Below are 26,983 nucleotides of genomic sequence, written 5' to 3' on the forward strand. Positions count from 1 at the left end.
TAACTTCTTTAACGTAAGACGGATCACTACAGTAGACTCCCTCTATAACAAGAACTAAAATGGCAGACCAATTACCTCGTTATAAGCCGATCTTATTATATCAGACAACAATAACATTGTGCATACATATGAATATGTAGTTTTTTAATAAAATATTAACTTCCTATAGTGAAGCCATTCCAAGCAATATGGTCTAAGAGCTAGCAACGTTTTCGAGAAAGTATTTTAAAACAGCTGATTCTTTAAAATATTGTTGCTTATACTTCCTCCAACACCGTACCGGCCATCTGGCTGCTGATACAGGTTGCGTTCATTATTGCGCAGCACACCTGTACAGGTAAATACAAAATCAGTGTGATTGATTAGTGTGATAAAGCTTAGTAGATCCGCTATAGTAATAGATAGCAATAAAAGTTAATAACAAAAATTGTAGCCAACTTTGAGCTTTACATTACAAAATTAGTTAGAATGTTAGAGTGTTCGATAACATAGTGGCAGACCAAACTATTGTTTTTTTTATATGCAACACTCTATATTTTATTTTATATTCGAAATCTTCTTAACTTCCCCATCACAAAAATTAAAGGTTTGTTATGGTATACAGGGTATTTACAAAGTTACAACCAATGTTCTATGAAAATCGTAATAAGTTCAGCTCCCTGTATAAATAAAAATAAGTACAACAGCAATGGTTTATTGGTGCCATATTTTTTATTGATTCTTCAAATTTATAAAAATGGTTGATATTACTAATTTTCTTAATATCGAATACAGGGTGAGTCAAAACGCAAGTACATTATTTTCTCAGTAATTTTAATAGCCCAGAAAGCCACTGCGCATCAGCTAGGAAAAATATTACGATTCGGATTTTTTGCACAATCTTACTCAAAAAGGACCCCTTTTAACAAATTTGCATGTTGCCAGGGCCAAAAGTGGGTCAAACATTTTTTAAACGTTTTTTTTTTGGTTTTTTCCTAAAATTATTTTTTTCCATGGAACAAAGTTTTTTTTAGGTTTTTTGGATCATTCCAAACAGAAAAGGTCTCTAGTGACATTTCTCTAAAGTTGATAGTTTTTGACATATAAGCGATTAAAAATTGAAAAATTGCGAAATTGGCCATTTTTAACCCTCAAAAACTATGTGAAAAAATGAAAATTTGAATGTTGTCGAGGTAAGTAGATATTCTTTAAACATCGATTGATGAAATCCCGAAGAGTTTTTTGCAATACAATATTCAAAACTCCTTTGTTTTTTAATTGCTAATCAAGCGTGCGCGACACTATTTTCCACCAACAGTATGGTGCAAATGAAAGGAATAAATTCGTTATTTCGTAAACCGGCGACTTTAAGGAAAAATCCCGAAACAGGCTGTTTTTTATTTTTAAGTTATGATATTGTGGCATATATGGTATACTAGTGACGTCATCCATCTGGGCGTGATGACGTAATCGATGATTTTTTTAAATAAGAATAGGGGTCGTGTGCTAACTCATTTGAAAGGTTCTTTGATTCTCTATTCAGTAATATAAACATTTATATAATTATTTATACAGGGTGTCCTTCTACTTCTTTTTTTGTCAAATAATTTAATTTAATAAAATTTTCTTGGACACCCTGTATAAATAATTATGTACATGTTTACATTACTGAATAGAGAATTGAAGAGCCTTTCAAATGAGCTACCACACGGCCCCTATTCTCATTTAAAAAAATCATCGATTACATACCATATATGCCACAATATCATAACTTAAAAATAAAAAACGGCCTGTTTCGGGATTTTTCCTTAAAGTCGTCGGTTTACGAAATAACGTATTTATTCCTTTCATTTGCACCATACTGTATACATATGCAACGGTGGAAAATAGTGTAGCGCACGCGTGATTAGAAATTAAAATACAAAGGAGTTTTGAATACTGTATTGCAAAAAACTCTTCGGGATTTTATCAATCGATGTTTAAAGAATATCTACTTACCTTGGCAACATTCAAATTTTAAGTTTTTCACATAGTTTTTGAAGGTTAAAAATGGCTGATTTCGCAATTTTTCAATTTTTAATCGCTTATATGTCAAAAAATATCAACTTTAGAGAAAAGTTACTAAAGACCTTTTCTGTTTGGAATGATCCAAAAAACCTAAAAAACTTTAATCCATGCAAAAGAAAAATAATTTTAGGAAAAAAACAAAAAAAAAGCGTTTAAAAAATTTTTGACTCACTTTTGGTCCTGGCAACATGCAAATTTGTTAAAAGGGGTCTTTTTTGAGTAAGATTGTGCAAAAAATCGGAATCAGAATATTTTTCCTAACGGATGCGCAGTGGATTTCTGGACTATAAATAGAACACCCTAATAATAATTTGCTATGAAAAATGAAAATATCTAGAAAACTAACAAATTTAGACATAGGAAATATTATACAAAAATTAAATTACGGTAATGGTACTTTTCGATGGTGATATAAAATACAGGGTGTTCCATTTAAAATATCTGAGAAAAGAATGTACTTGCGTTTTGACTCACCCTGTATTCGATGTAAAGAAAATTAGCAATATCAACAATTCTTAAAAATTTTTACAATCAACAAAAAATATGGCATCAATAAACCATTCCTGTTGTGCTTATTTTTATTTATACAGGGAGCTGAACTTGTTACGATTTTCATAGAAAATTGGTAATAACTTTGTAAAATTTCTATATAACATAACAAACGTTTATATTTTTGTGATGGGGAAGTTAAGAGGATTTCGAATATAAAATAAAATATAGGGCGTTTCATTTAAAAAAAAACATAAGTTTGGTCTGTCACTATGTTATTGAACACCTTGTGACAGTCTAGCTAAATTTGTAATGTGATATTTTGAAGCTATTTCCTTGTGGCATTTTTATAATTAACTACATGTAGATATGAGCCACAATTAAATTGAAAAAATTTTTTAATTAACGTTTCGACGCCCAAATCGGGTGTCGTTGTCAAAATACAAAATGCTACTAAATTAAAGAAAAATATTGTTGCTTAGTAAAAAATTCTTCTAATAATTTATTTAATCTGACTCATTTATATCGGCAATTCAGACATATATTATAGACATATATACATTTTAAAGTAGAAGACTTTGAAATGATATTGCCAATATTTATGAGTTGCAACTTAAAGTATGATTAGTAGTGATTGTAGTGATTGCTACTCACCAATTTTTGATGTTCTATCGACAAGTATATTGAATTTATTGTACACCTAAAACAAATTTGTTGATAACATTCCATTTACATTTACTAAGATTGCCTATTTACTCCCTTTCCAAATAGTTTCTATTTATTTTTCTATTTTCACTTTCTTTTCTGTATGTATTGAGGATTCTATTATGTGTTCTATTTGGTGTTCTATTGTATCTTTATATCGTAATGTTTACATGTGTTCATAAATAGTTCCTTTAATATTATCGTGATCGTCATCACCATGCTCTTTGCCTTTATTCATATGCGGGGTTAGTTTCGCTAATTATATTTATCCATAAGTATATCTTGAGTCATACCAATATCAATCCTATTGTCCTGCCTAAGGATTCCCCCAGGTCGCTTTTGGTATTCCTATCCTACTCCTTCCAGAAACCCGCATATCAGCAATTCTTTGTATTGGGTGATTATTGTCTCGACGTTGAACATGCTTAAATGTCAATATATCCCCAAGTAACACTACAGACAGGCGCGGATACAGGGGGCGGGGGTCAACGGGTCCATGGACCCGTTGTATTGAACACCCACCTATGACCCCACGGACTATTTCCGTGTTTCATCCGTAACACGGAAAAAATCCCACCAGAGCTCAATCCTTTTAATACCGTACGAATTTTGGATAAGTGAATTTTATCCTTAGAGTAAGTGTAAGTCGTATGGCTAAATCTGGATAATATAATATTTGCGGTAAGTCTGGCCCCCTCTATTATGAATTTCTAAATCCGCCCCTGACTACAGACTACAGTGTTAAAATGAACAGAACATTATATTTTTAAAAAATCCACAAGGAAAGATTATCTGTAGAAATTGAATGAAAAAAATCCTTTATAAAAGCTATATTTATTAAAAAAAACCCTCAAAAGGCCACATATCACAGAATGTTTTCTTTCAAGAATGTCAAGTATATGAGTGATGTCACAGGCAAAACACATGCTGAGCCACCAAAAATACAATGTAAAAAATAAAATGTTAACAAAATGTGTTACATTACATTTTTATTGAAATTAATTGTTTGAAATGTCATTCCATCAGTCCATCATCATCGGTGACCGCTGACAGCCCATGGAGGGCCATGGTCGCCCGTTGTGGTTTCTAGGCTCTAAAGTTTTACATGGTGTGGAGGCCAGCCACACACATAACTCCTCAAAAGTTCTAAACGATATTTATCTAAAATATTACTTTCTTAATCAAAACATCGAAATGTATAAACGCATTAATAAAGAGATAAGGACTAAAATACGAGAGGCAAAAGAAACATACTTTGAAAAAAAATGTTTAGAAATTGAAGAGTTGCAGAGAAAACATGATTCATTTAATATGTAGAAAAAAATAAAAGAACTCACCGGTCAGAACAAAAAACATGCAAATAACATCGTTGATAGAGACGGAAAACTGATTATCACTGATTTGGATAAAATAGACAGATGGAAAGAATACATTGAGGAACTGTTTAATGATGAAAGGCCCGAGCTTGAAATTAACGAAGTAGTTACAGGACCTGACATAACTATGGGCGAAATTGAACAAGCAATAAGATTAGCAAAGACCAGAAAAGCGACGGGACCAGACGAAATACCGAATGAAATAATAAAGCTCTTCGAAAATTCAGATAAAAGATCTCTCCTTCATCTTTTTAATAAAGTTTATCAAACTGGCTATATACCAACGGATTGGCTGCTGTCGACTTTTGTGACGATACCTAAAAAAGCAAACGCGAAAAGATGTAGTGACTACCGAAGCATTAGCTTGATGAGTCATGTTTTAAAGATATTTCTACGAATTTTGCACTCTAGGATGTACCAAAAAATAGAAGAACAGCTTGTTGATACACAGTTTGGATTCCGCAATAACCTTGGGACCAGAGAAGCACTGTTTAGTATTCAGGTTATGGTACAGAGATGCAGAGATGTCGGACATCCGGTTTATATGTGTTTCATTGACTTTGAGAAGGCCTTTGATCGGGTAAAACATACGGAAATGATTGCTATTCTTCAGAAAGTGGGTAGTGATGATAAAGACCTACGCATTATCAAAAATCTTTACTGGCATCAACGTGCAAACATCAGGATTGGCTGGGACACGTCTGAAGAACTTCAAATACGAAGAGGAGTACGGCAGGGCTGCATTTTGTCCCCACTAATATTTAAAATCTATTCTGAGTTTGTTTTCAATAAAGCAGTGGATAATGCTCAATGTGGTATCAAAATGAATGGCGTCAATATTAATAATTTGAGATATGCGGATGACACGGTGTTAATTGCCAGCAATTATGAAGAACTTCAACATCTGATTAATAGGATTACCACAACGTGTGATGAATATGGACTCAAGCTAAATACCGCAAAGACCAAGGTGATGGTTGTCAGTAAGACGCCAATACAACCGGAAGTAGTAACAGCTTATGGTGAACAATTAGAGAGAACTAACAGTATCACCTACCTTGGTTGTAATCTAAATGAGAACTGGGACATGAGCAAAGACATTAGAATACGTATAGAGAAGGCCAGAGCTGCATTCTTTAAGATAAAGAAACTTTTATGTAGAAACAACATTACTTTGAATCTTAAAATTAGATTAGTGAGATGTTATGTGTTCTCTACTCTTTTGTACGGTGTCGAAGGTTGGACTTTAACAGATACTCTTCTCAAGAAATTGGAAGCCTTTGAAATTTGGGTATACCGAAGAATCCTACGAATAAGTTGGGTGGATAGAGTTCGTAACGAAGTTGTTTTGCACCGGATGGGAAAAGTCACAGAAGTCGTCAGAACAGTTAAAAATCGAAAACTTGAATATTTTGGCCATGTTATGCGACACCCAGAGAGATATAATATACTCCATTTAATAATACAAGTCAAGGTAGACGGAAGAAGCGGGCCAGGTCGAAGAAGAACGTCATGGCTTAAAAACCTGAGAGAATGGTATAACAGATCCTCTGCATCCCTTTTCCGAGCTGCCGTTAACAAAATTGCTATAGCCAATTTAATAGCCAACGTTCGATAATCGAGCACGGCACATGAAGAAGAAGATTACTTTCTTGTTTCTTTTTTGAGGAGGTCTTTTCGGCGTTATGTGTGTTTTGCTTGCTTGACTATAGCTGCCCATGTTTTTCTTTCCTTTGCTTGTTTTTCCCATTCTCGTATTCCTAGGTCTTTCAAATCCTGATTAATACCATCAATCCATCTCTTTCTAGGCCTACCTCTCGGTCTCTTCCCATTTAATCCTTTTCTTTTTTGTACTTTTTTTTGTATTTCTCTTATCATCCATCATTTCTACGTGTCCTAACCAACTCAGTCGTTTACTTCGTATTTCTTTTATAATAGTCGGTCTGTTAAACATTCTATTTATTTCGTGGTTCATTCTTATTATACGCCATTCTCCATTCTCCTGTATAGGTCCATATACATATTTTCCTTTCCCATCTAAGAAGTTGTTCCTCTTGTTCACTAGTCAAGGTCAATGTTTCTGATGCATACATTACTACAGGTCTCATTACTGTTGTGATACTGTTTTTGACTTTATGATATTTTGTAGGCTGTAGAAGCATTTGTTCCCAAGTGAAATTCTTGCTGTTACCTCATCACTGTTTTTATTTCCTTCTGTTATTGTTGATCCTAAATATTTGAAACGGTCTACTCTTTCAAATACTTGCCCGCTCAGAGATATGTCGCCTTTCGTTTGTACTTTTTCTTGAGTTGTTATCATGTACATATTTGAGACATTAACTTCTAGACTCTTCTAGACCCATAGTCTGTGCCGCTTCTTTAAAATATATATAAAGTTTTTCTAGGTGTTTTAATGTCCAGCTGATTATGTCTATATCATCTGAGTAGGCAACGACCTGGTTGAGCTTTGTAAATATTGTACCATCCCTATCTATAGGAGTTTTCCTGATTACTTGTTCCAACGCAAAGTTAAAAAGTGTTGTTGACAGTGCATCCCCTTGGGGGCCTTCATTACTGTTAGTTGATTTTGGAACCTTATTTTTGCTTTGGTGTTGGTTAGGCATAGTTTCACTAATCTGATTAGTTTTTTGGCACATTTAACTCTTGCATTGCTCTATATAATTCCTTTCTAATTATTGAGCATACGCTTGTTTGAAATCTACAAATAGATGATGTAGTTCGGTATTCCGCTCGTATAATTTTTACAGCGTTTGCCTTACTGTAAATATTTGGTCTATAGTTGACCTGTCTTTCCTGAATCCTCCTTGATAATCCCCTGTTATTTGTTCCATTATATTATTTAGTCTTCCTTCCAATATTTTGCTAAATATTTTGTATCCAACGTTTAGTAGCGATATTCCCCGGTGATTATTGCAATCTAACTTATCTACCTTCTTATGTATAGGGCATATCACTGCAATTTTTCATTGTTCCGGCATTATTTCTGTGGTCCATATTTCTAGTATTAACTTTGATATTTTCACTCTGTATTCTATGTCCTCCGTATTTTAGGATTTCTACAGTTATTGTATCGCATCCTGGGGCCTTGTTTTTTTTTCATTTTTGAAGTTATACTTCTTTAGGCGCGATTGAGAGTAAAATTTCATAATACTGCGCGCATGCGCACACAGACAGTATGGCGTTTAGTTGCTAAATCTTTCAAGTTATAAAAAACCATACTGAAGTAAAAACTTCTTTTGTATATTGGTATAAAAAGTTTTATTAAAAAACATAAAAGTCCTCCAAAAGGATTTGCAAAACGTTTTCAATCTGAATCAGATCATCCTCAGTGCGTTCTGCTTCACAAAAGAAACTAGCAACTTATTTAAAAAGGTTACATCGATATAAATGGTTTACATAACAATTAAGTGATATTTGTAGCGACTCCAAGTCGATGTTACAAGATGAAATGTGCTAGGAGTGCTCAAAGGGCAACATGGTTCCCTGCTCGTTAAGAACTCGTGGTTCTTGCCAGTTCAATGGACACAGACCAACAAGTTATGTATAAATATATCAGTGCAAGAAAAGGTGTTAAAAAAATATATTAGTGTTTTTAGTAAATATATTTATTATAATTTTTGTGTCTTTGGATTTGTCTTCCTCAGGAGTAAGATGAGTATTATTAAAACATTTTATTGTATATTTATTCACCTTGTCTGTTTGTTACCGTGAATTGTCATTAGGTACGTCCGAACCGATACAGACACAGTCCTCGTAGCGTATTTGGTATAGCATTCGGCCAGAGATCGAGAGGTCTTGAGTTCGAATCCAGTGTAATCCTATACTTCTTTTTTTATTTTTTTGAAAGCGGTAAGCACAAAATTAGTTTGGTGTTTAAAAAAAATTAAAACAAACTGTTTAAAGTATAGTATTTTTACTACAAAAGCGATATTACGTAGGTCAAAATTTTTGACGTAAGAGAACTGTCAAAACATTGGAATGTGACTTTTCATTATTGTCATGTTTATTATAAACATGGCAAGAATGAAATGAAAAGGCAAAAATTTTGACCTACGTAATATAGCTTTTGTAGTAAAAATACTATATATTTATTTTTAATAAATTATATAATAGAAGTATAACTTCTTACGTGCGTACGAAGTACACACACATTCTTTTTTTTTATTACGTCTTTTATTTCTGCTTCTGTTGGTGCATATTGGTCTACTTCAGCCTCTCCTACTAATCTTAGCTCTTCTATTTCGTAACGTTAATTTTGTTTATTCAACAGTTCTTTAAAATATTCTCTCCACCGTTTTAGCACTCCTTTTTCGTCTGCTATTAAGTCCCCATTTTTGTCTTTGCATAATTTTGTTCTTGGTTGGAAACCTTTTTTTTTCAAGATTTATTTCCTTATAGAATAGTTTTATTTCATGTTTTTGTTCATGTTCTTCTAGATTTTCAATCTTTTCTTTATTGTGTTTCCTCTTTTTAAATCTTAGATGTTTTTTTAATTGTCGTCTTCATGTAGTATATTTCTCTTTGGTTTCTTCCGTACTGTTGTTCAGCATTTTAAGCCTAGCTTGGTTTTTTGTTCCATTAGTCTCTGGCAATCTTTGTCATACCATCTTTTTTGGCTAGGTTCTTTGCTTTCCCCCACTACTTCTTTTGCAGCTGTTATCACTGCTTCTTTTAAAACCCTCCATTTATCTTCGATATTTCTGACATGATTTTCATTTACTTAATTACATTGTTCAATTATGTTCTCTATTTTCGTTTCATATCTGAAATCGTTTTATATCTCTTTTCCTCATTAGAGGCCAATATATCTGAAGCGTATTTGATCTTTTTTTCACCTTTCTCTGTTTTATTGGCGGTAATTTTTTGTTTATATTTAATTAGCACAAGGTGGTGATCGGAGCTGCTGGTTGCCCCTCTATGACTTCTAACATCTGAAATGTCTGAAGCATGTCTTGCTTCTATTAAGACGTGGTCGATCTGGTTTCTTGTTTTCATATCAGGGGAATCCCATGTTTCTTTGTGGATATTTTTATGTGGAAATTTTGTACTGCTTATCACCATTTTTTTGTCTGTTGCAAAATCTATGATTCTTTGCCCGTTGTCATTACTTATTTCGTGCAGGCTATGTATACCTATTGTTCCCTGATATAATTCCTCTATTCCTATTTTTGCGTTTAAATCTCCTAAAATTATTTTAACGCTATAATTGTTTACATTTGACACTTCTTGGTCTAATCTGGCATAAAAAATTTCTTTTTCTTCTGCTTCTTTCTCCTCTGTAGGTGCATGCACATTAATGAAATTAATATCAAAGAACTTGCCTTTCATTTACAGAATAGCTATCCGTTCATTTATGTTAGTAAAGCTTTTTACCGCATGCTTGTATCTTTCACTTATTATGAAGCTCATCCCACCTTGTCCACCTCTTGAATTACCATGACATTATATTAGATATTTTCCATATTCCCAGATATCTTCGTTCTTCCATCTCATTTCCTGCAACGCTAAAATATCTATTTTGTAGATTTTTATTTGTTTAATAAGGTTTTGTAGTTCTCCTATTTCTCCTAATATTCTTATATTCCAGGTTCCAATTAAAATTTTTCCACTTTTCTTATTTTTCTTTTTCCTGTTGTACTTATTCACCTTTTTGTTTATTTTATCCTGTTTTCTAGTTTCTTCCGTACCTTCAATCTTTATGTCGCCATCGTGGTCCCTTTTTATTTCAGCATTACTTGTTGTATTTTGATTTTTTGCGTTAATTTGACTAGAGCTGGGAACATCCTCCGATGTGCCTTCAGCGGTCAGCCGATGACGACGGTCCCGTCCAATACTCTGTGTTTTATTATTGCCCTGACTTTTCCTAACATTACAAGTATGAGTAGTTATGCCTTGGTTTATTATTGCAGTTTGCTCGTTTTTCTGATCTACCTTTATAATTCTGTTATTTTTACTCCTATTCTTAAAATTAAAGTCTACATTATTATTAAAAACAAAATCAAAATTATCAAATAATGTTCTCATAAAAAAATCATCATTATTTCTCCTATTGTACTTATAACTATTACATAAATACTATTTTCTTAATTAACTTAATTAACAATATGTCCTCATATTAAGGACGGTGAGTAGCAACGCCAATTTTGTCTTGTTCTTATTGCTGACGAAAAATTGAATTTATTTCCAAGTGCCAACATTGGACCAAGAAACAAATTCAACACAATATCGAAAACATCAACACAGCTGGCATGAGACTTTTATGGGTCCTTGTATTCTACTCTTCTGCTTTCTCTGTGCATACGGTATAATATCAGTAAAAAGGAATGAACTTCGATATAAACGCTTTATTCTCTCATTTTATTAGTCACAATTCAATATCTATATTTTAGTATTTATGAAGTTACTTTATATAAATGAAGCTTAGCTGATAGTCTGCAGGCTTCTTCCCTGTGTTGTCCTAGGTCAGTGGTCGGCAAACTTTTTATCCAAAGAGCCAAATATGAACATTACAACAATTTAAAAAAAATGGGAGCCAAATCTGCTTGTTCAGCAAACTTTTATTACGCTAAATAAAACTAAAGTGTCTAGTCAGTCGGTTAAGATAGTGAAAAATGCTCCCAGCGATATTCCAAAAATAAAAGAACCACATGTTCTACATCAACAAGTATTCGACCAAAAAACGGTTAAAAGTTTAAACCCTTAGCCCCATCCATAACCTCCCAAAAAATTAAAATGTGTCTTTTCGTTTTTTGGCGATATCTACGTTTCTAATCATGCTAGAAACTTCTATTTTCTTCCGTTTTGTAGGGTTTTATTTCCTACAACACTGTACTCTTTACAAAATTTTTGGCGCAAAATCCAATTTCTTTTAAATGTTGATATGTAGAACCGAAAAGTTGGAACCAAGTGTTGAAAATGATCATATCTTCCTTCTCCAGGTCATTCAAAGCAGATCACTTCTTGTGTTGTGAATATTTTTTCTTCTCCAATATTTCCAATTCAACACAAAGACGTTCGCATTTAGAGCGCCATACCGCCTTGTTTTTTAAATCCAGAAATTGTATTTCAAAGATATTAATGCCAACTTCAAAAGGAAAAAAATTCAACTCAGTTGTTTGTAGCATTAAGGGAATTTTTGACAAATGCTAAAGTTTGTAAGTTCGATAAAAGCTAATTTATCACAATAAGATGTAATGTTTTTCCTACCAATTTTTTTAAAGGAATATATTATTATGCTTTCCGTGGATATTTGTGCCAGAACCGAACCTAAGGAGCCAAAGAGCCACATGTGGCTCCGGAGCCGCACTTTGCCGACCACTGTCCTAGGTTATTAACAGCTCAAGATCTTCTTCAGGAGGCGTCAGATGCTAGTTCCAAATGGTAAACTGCAAAAATTGAGTACTTTGGGCGGTTGCCTTGGGAACTGCTACGAACTCATGTGGTTGCCTGGGGAACAAAACTCATCATAAAAGCTAGGACCACGTCCTTCTCGTGGGTGCCAACTAGGTATGTGTTTAGGTTTCACCTACTTGGCGGAGTCTAAACAAATGAGAAACAAATGGACGGTGAGTTGCTACTCATAATACTTTTACTGATAATGTAAAGACATATTGTCAGTGAAGCAACCCACGTGCCTTGTGGGGAGTTATAAGACTACAAAGGCCATATACATACGGATTTTTATCCATCACTTGGATTTTTCAATAATAATGTCATTGTAAAACATTTTGTTAACATTTAAAGGGTTTTTGTCCATGTATGGTGGCTCAGCATGTCATTGGTCTGTAACAACACTGATGATGATCTACTTAGATCGAAAACGCTTTGTGATAGATGTGGCCCTTTGAGGGTTTTTTAAATAAATATACATTTTATAAAAGATTTTTTCATTAAATTTTTCTTTATTTTATTCTTACCTTCTTGAAGAAGAACAAACATTTACTTCCGGCGCTGTAACTCCGCAACTCCTTAGAAGGGGGAGTCTTTTTATTTCTTGTATATACCTATATATACATTTTGAACGAATGTTGTAAAAACACATTGCGATGATGATTAATGATACAGAAGCTACTATTCCCACAAAGACAGGAATATTTCTCCTTAGCCTTTCTGAAAAGAAAAAAATTCGAACTAAGTGTTACATGAAGTATTAAAAGAAAAAAAACTATTATGCGCGCTCCACACTCTCGGCGAACTTACTTCGCCAAAGTTGACCGAAGTCCAAAGTACCTCTCTACACACTCGTTCTACTTCGCGAGGAACACATTTAAGCGGTGCGATACCGACACCGACAAAGATCCCTTTGACACGGACGCGCTAGACCGACAGAGAACGGAAGTAGAACGAAGCGAGGCAAGGTTGCAAGAAGTGGCCGTCTACACTCTCGTACTTGTTGAACTTCGATTGACTTCGGCGAGAGTGTAGACGCCGTTTTACATGCAGCTTCTTCTTCTTTAAGTACCGTGCCCAAATTTTTAGGCGTGGGTAGCTTCCATAACAATTTGCCGATATCGTTCTCGATCTTGTGCGGCATGTAACAATTGATCTGCTGATAAGCCAGTCCATCGACGAAGGTTTCGGAGCACGTTACACAAAACAGAGTGAGGTATAAATGTGCCAGTCTACTTTAATCTCATACTTGCTCTAAATTTGAGCTTCTATAAGGTTACGAGTGACCAATATTGATCGTGTGATTTAACCACAATAGAAACACGAAACAAACTTATAGTCGGAGAGATAGAAGCGGATTTTGAGCGTGATAAGTAATATGGAAAAACTATACGGGGATATGTTGAATTAGTTATGTACATGACTTTCCCCTACGGCAGGAAACCAGAGTGGGGAACGAGGGTAGTTATAAGGGGTAAAAGTCGTGGTTTTTATTTTTTTTTTGTGACGCTCATGATCGAGATAGTGCACCAAAATTTGGGAATAAGTAGGTCATGACGTAACTAAGTAAAATATCCAGGGGTGGAACGCTGCGTGGACGACAAAAGGGTGGGGCAGGGGTGAATATAAAAAATATAAGGGTTTTTTTTGCGATGTTCGTGATTGAGATAGTGCACAAAAATTTGGGAGTAAGTAGATCATGACGTAACTAAGCAAAATCTCCAGGGCCAAAAACCAGAGTTGGGGATGAGGGTAGTTTTAAGGGTTCAAAGTCGCAGTTTGTATTATTTTTTTTGTGACGCAGCACAACATTTGGTTCCCACGCAGCGTTCCACCTCTGGAGATTTTACTTAGTAATGTCATGATCTACTTATTCCCAAATATTGGTGCAGTATATCGATCACGAACGGCTAAAAACCCCTTATATTTTTATACTCACCCCTGCCTACCACCCCTTTGTACCCCAAGCAGCGTTCCGCTCCTGGAGATTTTACTTAGTTACTTCATGACCTACTTACTCCCAAATTTTGGTGCACTATCTCGATCATGAGCGTCACAAAAAAAATAATAAAAACCGCCACTTTGACCCCTTATAACTAATCTCGTCCCCCACTCTGGTTTCCGGCTCTGGGGATTTTACTTAGTTATTTTGTGGTTTACTTATTCCCAAATTTTGGTGCACTATCTCAATCACGAACGTCGCAAAAAACCCCTTATATTTTTTATATTCACCCCTAGCCCCACCTCTTTGCCGGCCACGCAGCGTTCCGCCCCTAGAGATTTTACTTAATTACGTCATGACCTACTTATTCCCAAATTTTGGTGCACTATCTCGATCATGAGCGTCACAAGAAAAATAATAAAAACCGCGACTTTGACCCCTTATAACTACCCTCGTCCCCCACTCTGGTTTCCGGCCGTTGAGGAAAGTCATGTACACAACTAATTCAACATATCTCCGTATAGTTTTTCCATATTACTTATCACGCACAAAATCCGCTCCCAGCTCTTAGACTATTATGTATAAATAAAGGTCTACAATATACAATGGCCTAAAAATCTAAAAAATAATATCGAGGTTCGAATACCTAGGAATAATCATATTAGAAGAAGGAATGTTCTTAATGGATTGACAGCTTTATATTACATATTCATGATCTTTTTGTACTCTTTTGTACTCCTTGACCTTTGTTAGGTAATATATTCGTGTACGTTGAGGAGTGGTATGTGTACTTAGCCAATCTATTGGGTTGATTTAATAGCAACAGCAATCAATAATTCTCATAGTGTTATTTAGATGAGCATATGTTTTATGTAAATGAAGGCTATTCTGCCCTGTTAAGGTAAAAGGCAGTAAGTGACATTTTTGTCAAAAATGAGATATTAATGTATCCTACCGAAGTAGTAACTGCTCTTACTTTTACAAAAGGTTTGGTGCACATTTATAGTCAACTTTTACCAGAACTACCAATGGCAAAAAGCAGTAACTAACAAAGTAACTCTCAATGTGATGGTAACAGGCAGTATCCAACGTAATAAATAACTAATTACTGCTGTTTGCCTACACAGAGATCTGGAACATAATTTTTAATGTGAATTTAAATGGCATGCTATTTTCCTTCACATTTGTATTCAAATTTTGTATTATTATCATGACATAAGGCAGTATCTTCGCAGATACTGCCATCTAACCATCACCTGATTTAACATCCGTTAAAATAAACACATGCCAGAAAATAAACAAGAAATTCCTAGTAAATTGCGCGATAATTGTAGAGGTGTCCCTACGCAAAAAAAACAAGGTTTAATTTCGCAACTGTGCACTCTCATACGAGGGGTGTAAAATCAAAGTCGGCAATCTCCCATTTCCATAATTTTGGGAAACCGCGAAAAACTGTAGAAACTAGCAAAAATAAATTAACGCAATAACACTGATAAGAATCATACAAAATTTGGTTTGTGATCGGATGTCCAGAAGGCGGAGCTTAAGAAATAATTTATTTTACTTTTTTTAAATATTTTTGTTTGGAGATTGCCGCTTTTGTTTGCAACGCTAGTAGACTGACTGATAAGAAAATGATCTATAAGGATATTACCAGTTTTAAAACTAATTAAACATCATTGTGCCGGTTACTTAGTGAAGAAAAATATATTTTGATATTCAACAATAATGTAAAAGCAATTGAAATGCATATTACGTAAACCAAAATATCCGGAAGTTCGGGTATATATTCACAGGTTTTGACAGAGTTCACGACATTCACAGTTGATCACGTGCGAGCGCAACGTGGTTCTTATTGGGCCGCAGCGGAGATTGCCGTGTTTGGTACGCACTCAGCTATAAATATTGCCGCTTTTGATCCTAACATGAATTTTTAACTGCGATTTTTATACAGTTAAGACCGCTTTTGGTTTTTACAAATAGTTTTATCTAACAGATAATAAAAAAACGCAACAAATGGCGTCCCTAACTCAAAACATGAAAAAGTGGAGATTGCCGCCTTTGATTTTACACCCCTCATACCTGAAAACAGACAGCATTTATGGCTTTCATTAAAAGAAGATGACATAGAAGACTTAATAAATTTTGAATAGTTTTTTCAATATTATGTAATTAATTAAGACTTTTTTCTTTTTCTAATGTGAATTACATTTGATTACACTACCGCTTTATTCTGCATTTTTGTTTTATTTTTAAAACCGATATTTACATAAAGCTGACAATTCTACATTTTTGCTTAAGAAAACAACTTCATTATTAGGGCAAAAAGCAGTAACTGCTGAATTTTCAACCAAAAAACAAGTAACACAATTGTTTGGTTTGTCAAAAGTTAATGCATATTTTTTAATGTTTTTTAACGTTTTCTGCTTAAAATTGAAGAAATAATAAATTGTGTGAAAGAAAAAAATCTTAAATTACAAATAACTCAAAACCATTATTTTGGCATTTACTGCTTTTTACCTTATCACGGCAGTATTTAGCGGAGACTCAGAGCATACGAGCGCAGTGCAGGTGCAGAAGCAGATGCTTCCGAGGTACATCATAGTTTTTGAATGATGTTGTTTCTTGTTTTTAATTTTCATCAGTTTTTGTTAAATTTTTTCTAAAGGATAAAGGAGTTCTATCAATACTCACGCACAGGTATTTTGGTATTTTGTTGTGGTTTTAAAATTGCATATTGAGCTCTCCTCTATCAAGTTTACTATTTAGGTAAAAGCAAGAGACTTTTTGTTTGAATTTGGCCGAAGTTTCCATTTCCGAAAATACTCTCTCATTTTTTTTAGTCATCTGTTTCCTCTGACTCCTTGATAGAAAAGTTTCTTGATCTTGTTTCTGGCATGTCTAAAAAGTTAAGAGGAGTGGTGCAAGAACTGATCCCTGTGGTAGTCCGTTCTTCAGTTTCCTAGATACCATTGCGACATGATATTGGATACCATTGCGACTTGTCATATTCTTAAGCATATTGTGTATCAATCAATGTAAGTTTGCATGGGATTGTACGAAAAAAACTTAGATGCCCTCCCTCCAAGCTGCATGCTAGACAATAAATGCTGCTGGGATTTTGAGATTCCGTTGAAATCCTGCGAGTAGCGTAGTAAACGAATGGAGGCGCAGGTACAACAACGAGTTAGAGTTAGAGTCTCTCTTCGGAAAGGAAAATCTAGTCAGATATATAAAGACTCCAATAGACTCAGATGGGCGGTTCAGGTGATACGCAGCAATGACAATCGCCTTATAAACAATGTGCTTTGGGAAAAGCCAGATGTGAGAAAGTCTGTAGGACGGCATAGAAAAAGGTGGAAAGATGCAGTCAGAGAAGATCTGAAGAAAATGGGAGTGAGACAATGAGAAATTATGGCAAAGGACCGACAAACATGGAAGGCAATAGTAAACGCGGCAAAGACTCGCGAATAGTTGTTACGCCATTAATGATGATGATGATGATGATGATGATGATGATGACGTTCTAGCAGCAGAACAAATGTGGTCTGGAACTTTTGGACCTATCCGGTAGTTTACTTGGTTTTATTGCAGCAATTATATTTGCTCGCTTGAATTATTGTAGGACAGGACAGGGGTCGGCAACCTTTTTCGGATGGCGGGCCATGTTCAAAATAAAACCTTTAATGCGGGCCGCATATTCAAATATAACTTAAATAGTCTTCTTCTTCTTCAGTCTGTTTACATCCACTCCTGGACAAAGGCCTCCAATGAGTTCTTTAGGTATCTCTGTTTTGTATTAATTAGTGCCAGTTACTCTTGTGCTTTGATATCGTCTAGCCATCGTTGTTGTGGTCTTCCACTACTAAGGCTTGCTCGTCTGGTCTCCGATGTATAATGTTTCTCGTTCACATTTCGGTGTTTTGTCATGTCACGTGTCCTACCTAGTTTAATTTCATTTGCGCAATTCGTCCAATTACATCCTCCACCTTCGTCCTGCTTCATATATCCTTATTTTCGTATATGTTTTTTCAGAGATACTCGTAAAATAGCTCATTCGATGGATCTGTGTATTTCTTAATCTATACAGAGTGAGTTTTATGTATATAACGCCTCAATTATCTCGGAAACGGCTTGCACGATTTTTATAAATTTTGGTATGTAAGGGTCTTGTGATACGGCCGATATTATGGTGGAATTTACGTTGTTTTCGGATCTTCCGTTTTTCTGAAAATCTAATGAACTTTCTTATTTGAAATGGGACACCCTGTATATTTTTTGCGTTTTGAAGTTCTTAAGAAATGCTGATTATTTTTCATGTTATATTCCCTATACCTAAATGCCATAACTTCGTCGTTATTGCTATATTCATTCAACAAAAAATTTAAAACAAGTTATAAAAATTAATTTTCTCGGCCCGACCAGACATTATTTTAGGTTCTTTGGACCATTTTAAATAAAAAAGGTCCCTTGTAATTTTTCTCTAAAGTCGATCGTTTTTGAATAGTTATAATTATAAACAATTTTATACTGAAAAAACGACAAATGACAAATGACGGTTATCAAGGCTCAAAATCCCAAGTAAAAAATATTACTTTTGTAATTACAACCTAAATTCAAGTTCAAACCTTATTATACGCAGTTTGGGCTTATTTCATTTTAAAAGATTGTTTTTTAATTGTTAATGCAGCATGATTGCCCGTTCTCTCATAAGCGATTCATTTAGACTCTTCTTAAAAAATAATATTTTAGAATAAAACATGCCAAAAATTCTCATGGGGAGCTGATAGAAGAAGGCTTCAAATTTAATTTAGGCTCTTCGTGATTTCAAAAATAATGTTTTTTATTTATGTTTTTGAGCATTGAAAATCGTTATTTTTCGTTGTTTTCAGTATTAAATTGTTTATAACTCAAAAACGTTCAAACGTACAAAGACGTTCGTTGTTTTCAGAATTAAATTGTTTATAACTTTAGAGAAGGATTTTAAAGAACATTTTTTGTTAAATAAATGTAGCAATAACTGCAAAATTGCCGTATTTAGGTATAGGGAATATTACATAAAAAATAATTAGTCTTTTTAAGGACTTCAAAACGCAAAAAATGTACAGGATATCCTATTTGAAATAAAATTCAGAAAAACGGAAGATCTGACAACAATGTAAATACCACCATAATATCGGCCGTATCACCAGACCTTTACACAAAAAAAAATTATAAAAATCGTGCAAGCCGTTTCTATGATAAATGAGGCGTTCCATACATAAAACTCACTCTGTATATTCATTTTTCATCTGTTTTAAGACATTTATAACTTCCTCGTTAGTAATTTTCGTAGTATTTCAGATCCTACATTTAATATTTCCATACCGTGGGTTTCTGGTTTTGCTACGCTGAATGAGTAGGTATAATTCTGTATAAATAGTATCTTCAGCAATATTTTTTATTATCTTATTTTTTTCGTTTTAGTGATTCCATTTTTGAAGCAGGGTTGTTGTATTTCGCCTACCCTTTTTAAAATTTATCTGGAACAAGCACTCAAGCTGTGGAAAAGAAAATGTAATGGCATGGGAATCCCTCTCAATGACGACACAACACTGTACACTTTATGTTTCGCTGATGACCAAATTCTGATTGCTCAAGATCATGACGACTTAAGTTACATGACGCGGAAGCTAATAGAAGAATATAACAAATGGGGTCTCGAAGTCAACATTAAAAAAACTGAAGCCATGTGTATTGGAGGAACAAAGCAGTCCATTACATTAGACGATGGGGTAGAAATTAAACACTGCGATGAATACAAGTACCTGGGCATGAAGATAACTCAAGATGGAACACTCGACGCTGCTATAAAAGACAGAAACATACAGGGTAGAAAAGCCATATCCATGATGAACGGCATTCTGTGGGACCAGACAATATCTAAAGCGAACAAACAGCTCATATACAATAGCATACTTAAAAGTATAATCACATATGGCAGTGAAGTTTGGCCACTGAAACAAAGAGCTCAGAAAATGTTACTAGTAACAGAAATGGACTTCTGGAGAAGAGCAGCAGGCAAATCAAGAAGAGATCGGATACCGAACGAGAGAATACGAGAAATGATGGGAGTAACACATACAATAATTGATGACATAAAAACAAAACAACTGGTATGGTACGGCCATGTACAGAGAATGCCAGACGACAGGATCCCTAAACAGATTTTGGCATGGACACCACAAGGGAGAAGAAAAAGGGGAAGGCCGAGAAGAAGCTGGAGGGAGGGAATTGAAAAAGAACTAGAGGAAAGAGAAATCCCTCCAGGTCTATGGTTAAACAGAGAAGAATGGCGGTTAGGAGTCGGAAGGCGTCGGAGAACGCTGTAAACCGATAGTAGTAGTAGTGATTCCATTTTTATCTTTTATCTGGTGTATTTGTTGTCGGTCTTTACTACTTATTTAGAGTTTTTAACACTTTCAAACTCTTGTTTTTGTCTATAAAATTTTCGATTTGTTCGGTTTTGTTATTCCTGATGTCTTGTCTTATTCTTTTTCTTATTGTCTTATTCGAGTTTCTTATATTCTGATGAATTTCGGTCCATGCAACTTCTGTCCTTAATCGTCTGTTGTGTATCTGTTTTTATTTTTTTATTTTTCATAAATTTGCTGATTTTTCCTAAAATTGTATTAGTGCTTTGGCGGGCCGCACAAAAAGTTGCAAAGGGCCGCATGCGGCCCACGGGCCGCAGATTGCCGACCCCTGTTGTAGGACATTACCGGTTTTTATAAAATCTGTAAAGAATCGAGACAACCAGACTTTTTATACTAGCCACAGTTCATTAAAAACTCTGACTGGATACCATCGAACCTGGAACCTGAGGCTTTTTCTGGTTTAAGATCCTTGAGAGCATTTCAAATATCTTGGAAGGTGAAGGGGATATCTCGTTTAATTTTAATCGTATGAGCTTGTTCTTTTAGCGTTTTGGATGTTGTTATTATTATGTGAAGCGAGGGGAGTAGCTGATCTGCTATTTCTTGATCACCGATTTCCAGAAAAGCTTGATACATCTCTTGGTTGTTCTGAATGTGTCTATCTTGGAATATATTCATGGGTTTAAAGCCAGTTTAGTCCAGGGCGCATCTGTTTTGAGATCGGGCGTTGAGAGGTGACTCAAATTTTTTTGCAGAAATTGCTTGAAAATAATTCAAATAATAATATGGTCAGAGATGGTCCGGAACATTGTTTAAATAATCGAAATGTCAAAATATGAAGGAATAATTCATTTTTTATTGGTTTTTGATTATAACCTTAAAACTATTCATTTCTGAGAAAAGTTGTACACTGACATAAAAGTTGCGTAATTAAATTTCCTACAATATAATATGTAGAATTGGTTAAAAATTTAAAAAATAGTCACCCTTGTTGCAAAATAGCAATAATTGCGAAAAAAACCATACAAAAACAAGTATTGGCATTTTACGTTTTTCAACCATTTATGCTACACTTAGGACCTTCATATTTTACCCAGAAAAGCTTTATGATATAAACAACACTGTAAATTTCATTAAGATCGGTTCAATAGATTTTGCAAAATAAATTTTGCAATCCAGCTTTCGCAAAAAAAATTCATTTTTTTAAAATGTTGCAGGACTGAAAATAAAGCAGATAGCAAGTTGATTTTTTTTGGCTTATAGAGGTATACTGTACCTTTCATTTGCAATTTGCAAAATTAAAATCTATTAATTACCACGGTGTCAGGAAATTTTTTAAATAAACATTAATTTTTGGTGCTACGCGCAGGGAAGCGGTGTTCGATTCAAACCAGTTGATTTCCACCAAAATTTATTCCAATCTTTATCTAATATATTATTTTCTTACTCTATATTTTATTGTATTTTAATATTTTAATTCCACAAAAATCAAAATAATTTTATTATTTTTGTGAAATATTGTTTAAACAATTGCATAATGTTTAAAAATAATAAACTTTTATTCTCTAAGTTAAAATATATATTTATGAACAAAGAAAGTTTTTGCTAAAAAAAGTGTTATTTCAAAGGATAGAGTCTGTGTTTTTTTTTGCAATAAACAAATTTATTTATTTATATCGAAATGTAATAAAAATTAAAATGTATTAATCACTATCAAAGGTCATTGGAATGCCCAATCAGAGCAAACTATCAGCTGTCCTGCGCATAGCACCAATAATTAATGTTTATTTAAAAAAATTCCTGACGCCGTGGTAGTTAATCGATTTTAGTTTTGCAAATTGCAAATGAAAGGCACAGTACACTTCTATAAGCAAAAAAAATTCAAGTTGCTATCTACTTTATTTTCAGTTATGTAACATTTTGAAAAAATGATTTTTTTTTTGAAAAATCTGGATTGCAAAATTTATTTTGCAAAATCTATTGAACCTATCTTAATGAAATTTACAGTATTGTTTTACTGTATCATAAAGTTTTTCTGGGTGAAATATGAAGATCCTTAGTGTAGCATAAATGGTCGAAAAACGTAAAATGCGAATACTTGTTTTTTATGGTTTTTTCGCAATTATTGCTATTTTGCAACAAGGGTGACAATTTTTTAAATTCTTAACCAATTCTATATTGTAGGAAATTTTATTACGCAACTTTTACGTCAGTACAACTTTTCTCGGAAATGAATAAAGTCAAAAACGAAGAAAAAAATCGAATTTTTCCTTAATTTTTAGACATTTTGATTATTTAAACAATGTTCCGGACCTTTTTGAGAGGGAAGATAACTCAAATATTAGTATTTAAGTTATTTTCAAGCAATTTCTGCAAAAAAAGTTGAGTCACCTGTCAACGTCCAAATGTACTAATATTTTTACAGATGCGCCCTGGTCTAGTTCGTCTCTACGTGGTGCACTTTGGGTAACGCTAATTCAGCTAGCAAATACTGGCAGTGTGGCAGTCAGACAATCTTTGGATCTCTTGGCAGTAAGACACATTCTACGAAATTAAGCAGTTATAATGAATAAAAGAGAGGAGACCGAAAACATATGAATAACATATATTGTAGATATAGAGAGAGAAAATGCAAAAAGATATGAATGACTAAACTAATGGTTGAATGGCCAGAATAACTGAGAGACAGCTTGTGATCCACTTAAAAAATTACAACCATTTTCGATAAAGAAACGTTTTAAATTTAAAAATTTATGATAGTAGTTGACATTTTACCCCAAAGTTTTATTCAAAACTTAAGTTTAAAATGTTCTATTTGTAACATTACTTCTTATAGTTTTAAATATATTACAATAATTAATTAATACGTACCTGGTGTTTTAAATTTTAAACTGGTAGTACAGTTCGGGCAACCGTCATCATTTCTGTAATTCACAGATAGCGTATACTCTTCATTATCTACCAAATTATCAATGATAACCACAAATTCTTTTTCGGTATAATGTCCTTTGGTTATTTCAAATATTTCTCCATTTGAATGTGATTCACTAAAAATAAAAATACATGAGTTACAGTCCAGCAGTGTTATAAAAAAATTAGGGTATTTTTTGCTAAAATTTTTGTCTAGATTTTTTTTGCTTAAACGCATAAATCTGAAAATAATGTGTTCGAAAAAGGTCAAGATAACAGACCGTAGTACTTCAAATGCAATGAGAAACGTTTTTACAGGTTGTAGCTGTCTGTTTATCTATAAGCGAGGTTTCTACAGCCTCTGCCGCTTCTCGCATTTCGACCGCCATCTTTTTCTGTCCATCCATTCGTCTTCTTTGAGTGCTCTATCTCTCATGATGTTGCCGTATATTTCTTCCCAGGCAACTGAAGGCCTTCCCCTTCTTCTTCTATGTTGTGGTATGTAATTTAAAGCTTTCTTTGGCCATCTATCTTCATTCATTCGTTTCAAGTGACCATACCACACTAGTTATCTCGTTTCAATTCTATCTACACTGGAATATACAGTATTTGTCCTCCTTCTAATATCTTCATTCCTGATGTGATCTTTTTTGGATATACTACACGCTCTCCTTAGATAATCCATTTCTACTATTTCTATTCTTTTTCTATCTTTTTTCGTGAGCTGCCAAACCTCTGCCCCATAAGTCATAATAGGCTCTATCTACCAAGGTACGATATATTGTCAATTTCGTTTTATGTCTTATATGTTTAGACCATAGTAGAGATCTTAGAATGTTTACCGCTTTTTGCCCTGCTGCGTTCTGTTTTCGATGTCTCTTTTGGTAGTGCCTTCTTTAGATATTACAGATCCGAGATACTTATATTCTTTACATGTTTTTGTGGTTCTAATTTCTAACTCTGGATCTTCTTCATCATACCCTATTCTAAGATACTCTGTCTTTGACGTATTCATATTGAGGCCCCATTTTTCATATTCTTTTTTTTTAGTTTTTTAAACATGTAGTCCATGTCTTCCTCATCATTCGCTACGTCTACCTGATCATCTGAGAAAAACAAAGTTGATAGACATTTACCACCGCCTATGTCTATTCCCATTCCGGATATTTGTTTCCTCCACTACTCTAGCGATGATTGAATATATATTTTAAATGAAGTCGGAGACAGACAGCAGTGTAGATGAAGATAGCATAAAAATTAAAGAAGTTATGGTTGAAAAACCAATCAGTTTTTTCGGTGAAAATTTTAGATTATGCGATATAACTAGTTGAGATAAGAGAAGGGAAAGTAAATAGGATAGCGGGTGGGTACTTCTCTGGGATCCCAGCAAATTGATCTCTACTTCAAGAAAAGCAAATCTGCCCACGCGAGCTGAGGGATTTCCGCAGGCACCGATCCCCGCGAGGAAACCATGTTCAAACCCATTTCCACCCTTTCCTTCCTCCATATCCAAAGGAACTCACCAACATGCACTAGCCAATCATGGCGTTTTAATGTCTAAAATTCCCAAAAGTTATTGTCCATGAAATACGAAACTACTGAATGGCACAGTCTCTAGCAGCTCTAACACTCCCAAACAAGGTAGAGGTTTGAACAGGGTTGACGCAGAGGGTGCTAAGAATAGCAGATGGAGCTGGAAGAAGAGCTGAAAACAATAAAATGGGATATCATCGGCATCATCGAAATAATATGAAGAGGAGAACCTCAAATTACTCTTAAATCGGACATTTATTTCATTTTAAAGAAGAAGATCCTTCAAATGTGGAGTAGGATTCATTTGTATAATAGGTACACGCAAAAACACACACAAAATATAGATAAAATTAACAGTATCCCGAAGAGTGTTAAGGTAGTCCAAACGTATTCTTCAACGTCTACTCACCCGGATGAAGAAATTGAAGATTCTTATGAGGACCCCGAAATGTGGTTGAAGCAGAGGCTGATTGTGTAATATGCTATATCAACATATTGCATAAGAATTAAGGGCACTTTATTGCGAAAATGGACTTCAAACAAGATGATGCAGAATTAGTAATCGGCAAGTATCTTCTTCTTTGTGTGCCGTGCTTGTTTTCAAGCGTTGGTTATTGTCGTATTAACAAGCTGATGAAATGTTTCTCGGTCGGCAGCTATATGAAACAATTCCTCGACCGTTCGACGTGTCCATTGTCTAATGTTATGCAGCCAAGATGATTGTTTGCTTCCAACCCAGCGTTTTCCTTTGATTTTGCCCTGAAAGATCAACCGGAGTAAGCGATAATTAGGTCCTCTCATTATATGATCGAAGTATTGAACCTTTCTCATTTTTATGACCTTGATCAATTCTCGCTCTTAGTGCATGGTCTCCAGCACACGTTTGTTGGATATGTGTGCTGTCCACGGAATTCTGAGCATGCGACGGTAACACCACAACTCGAACGCTTCTAATTATCGGCAAGTATAGATATGGCGAAAGAAAGAAACTATTTTTCGTTGAAAGACTGATAAGTTTTGTACACACTTGAATGAATGAAGAAAGTGAAAAAAGAGAAGTATATTAAAGTGTGTAAAAATTTTGAATTTCCTTAGCTAAGCGCTTTCGACATATGTGCCATCATCAGAGCTAATGGTCAAAGTATATAAAAAAAAGTACCGGCTACTTCGGGTTGTAGGTGTTTGCATTACGAACATTGGTCTGCTGTGCAACTTCGGACGATGAAATATTATTTTTCTTTGATTACTTGATTTTAATTAAAATAATAAAACAGTAAGAACAAACACTTAGACGTTACAAACATATAAATTTTGGTCATGGTACGGTATCACCGAACCATTTTTAAGTGATGCGAGCAGTTGACTGACAGTGATTCTGATGAATCACTGATGAATCAGTGATGAATCAGTGTCAGTCAACTGCTCGCATCACTTAAAAATGGTTCGGTGATACCGTACCATGACCAAAATTTTTATATGTTTGTAACGTCTAAGTGTTTGTTCTTACTGTTTTATTATTTTAATTGAAATCAAGTAAACAAAGGAAAATAATATTTCATCATCCGGAATTGCACAGCAGACCAATGTTCGTAATGCAAACACCTACAACCCGAAGTAGCCGGTACTTTTTTTTATATACTTTGACCATTAGCTCTGATGATGGCACATATGTCGAAAGCGCTTAGCTAAGGAAATTCAACATTTTTACACACTTTAATATACTTCTCTTTTTTTCACTTTCTTCGTTAACTCCTTTTTCGACAAAAAACCTCAACGTAAATGGACATGGATAGGCACTGTCAAAAATGAGATATATTTTATCATATCGAACATCAAAAAAATAATCAAAACATCGAAGAGCTCAACAAATTTTCGATAGGAAGCGACCAGAGAATAATCCAGGTATTAAGGTACGACTAAATGTCTAATTAGACAACGCGAAACCGGCGGGTTCGTTGGAAAAAATATTCCCATGAGATTTTTTTGCATAATCATATTCGTGAGACATCTCAGAATAAGGTTCAAGAAGTCGCCCACGTAAAAAGTGGTCCAAATTTTTTTTTCATTTTTTTGTTAATCAAGTTGCAAAAATCAATATTTTGGCCCGGAGACATTTTTTCAGGTTTTTTGGACCATTCTGGACAAAAAAGGTCTCT

The 26,983-nt window shown here is 34.3% G+C and overlaps 1 protein-coding gene across 2 annotated transcripts in view; it reads right to left on the reverse strand.

Annotated features, from left to right (window-relative positions):
- The window catches only part of LOC114324635 (uncharacterized), a 133,778-nt gene that overhangs the window by 11,887 nt on the left and 94,908 nt on the right, over positions 1-26,983 (reverse strand). For both annotated transcript variants that reach the window (XM_050642781.1, XM_028272504.2), the window contains exons 4-6: positions 23,256-23,431; positions 12,554-12,746; positions 3,190-3,235 (exon numbers count right to left, since the gene is read on the reverse strand). In XM_050642781.1, coding sequence (XP_050498738.1) covers positions 3,190-3,235; positions 12,554-12,746; positions 23,256-23,431 — 415 coding nt within the window. The remainder of the gene's footprint in view (positions 1-3,189; positions 3,236-12,553; positions 12,747-23,255; positions 23,432-26,983) is intronic.

The sequence above is a fragment of the Diabrotica virgifera genome, chromosome 2, assembly GCF_917563875.1.
Source record: "Diabrotica virgifera virgifera chromosome 2, PGI_DIABVI_V3a".
Classification (NCBI taxonomy): Eukaryota; Metazoa; Arthropoda; class Insecta; order Coleoptera; family Chrysomelidae; genus Diabrotica; species Diabrotica virgifera.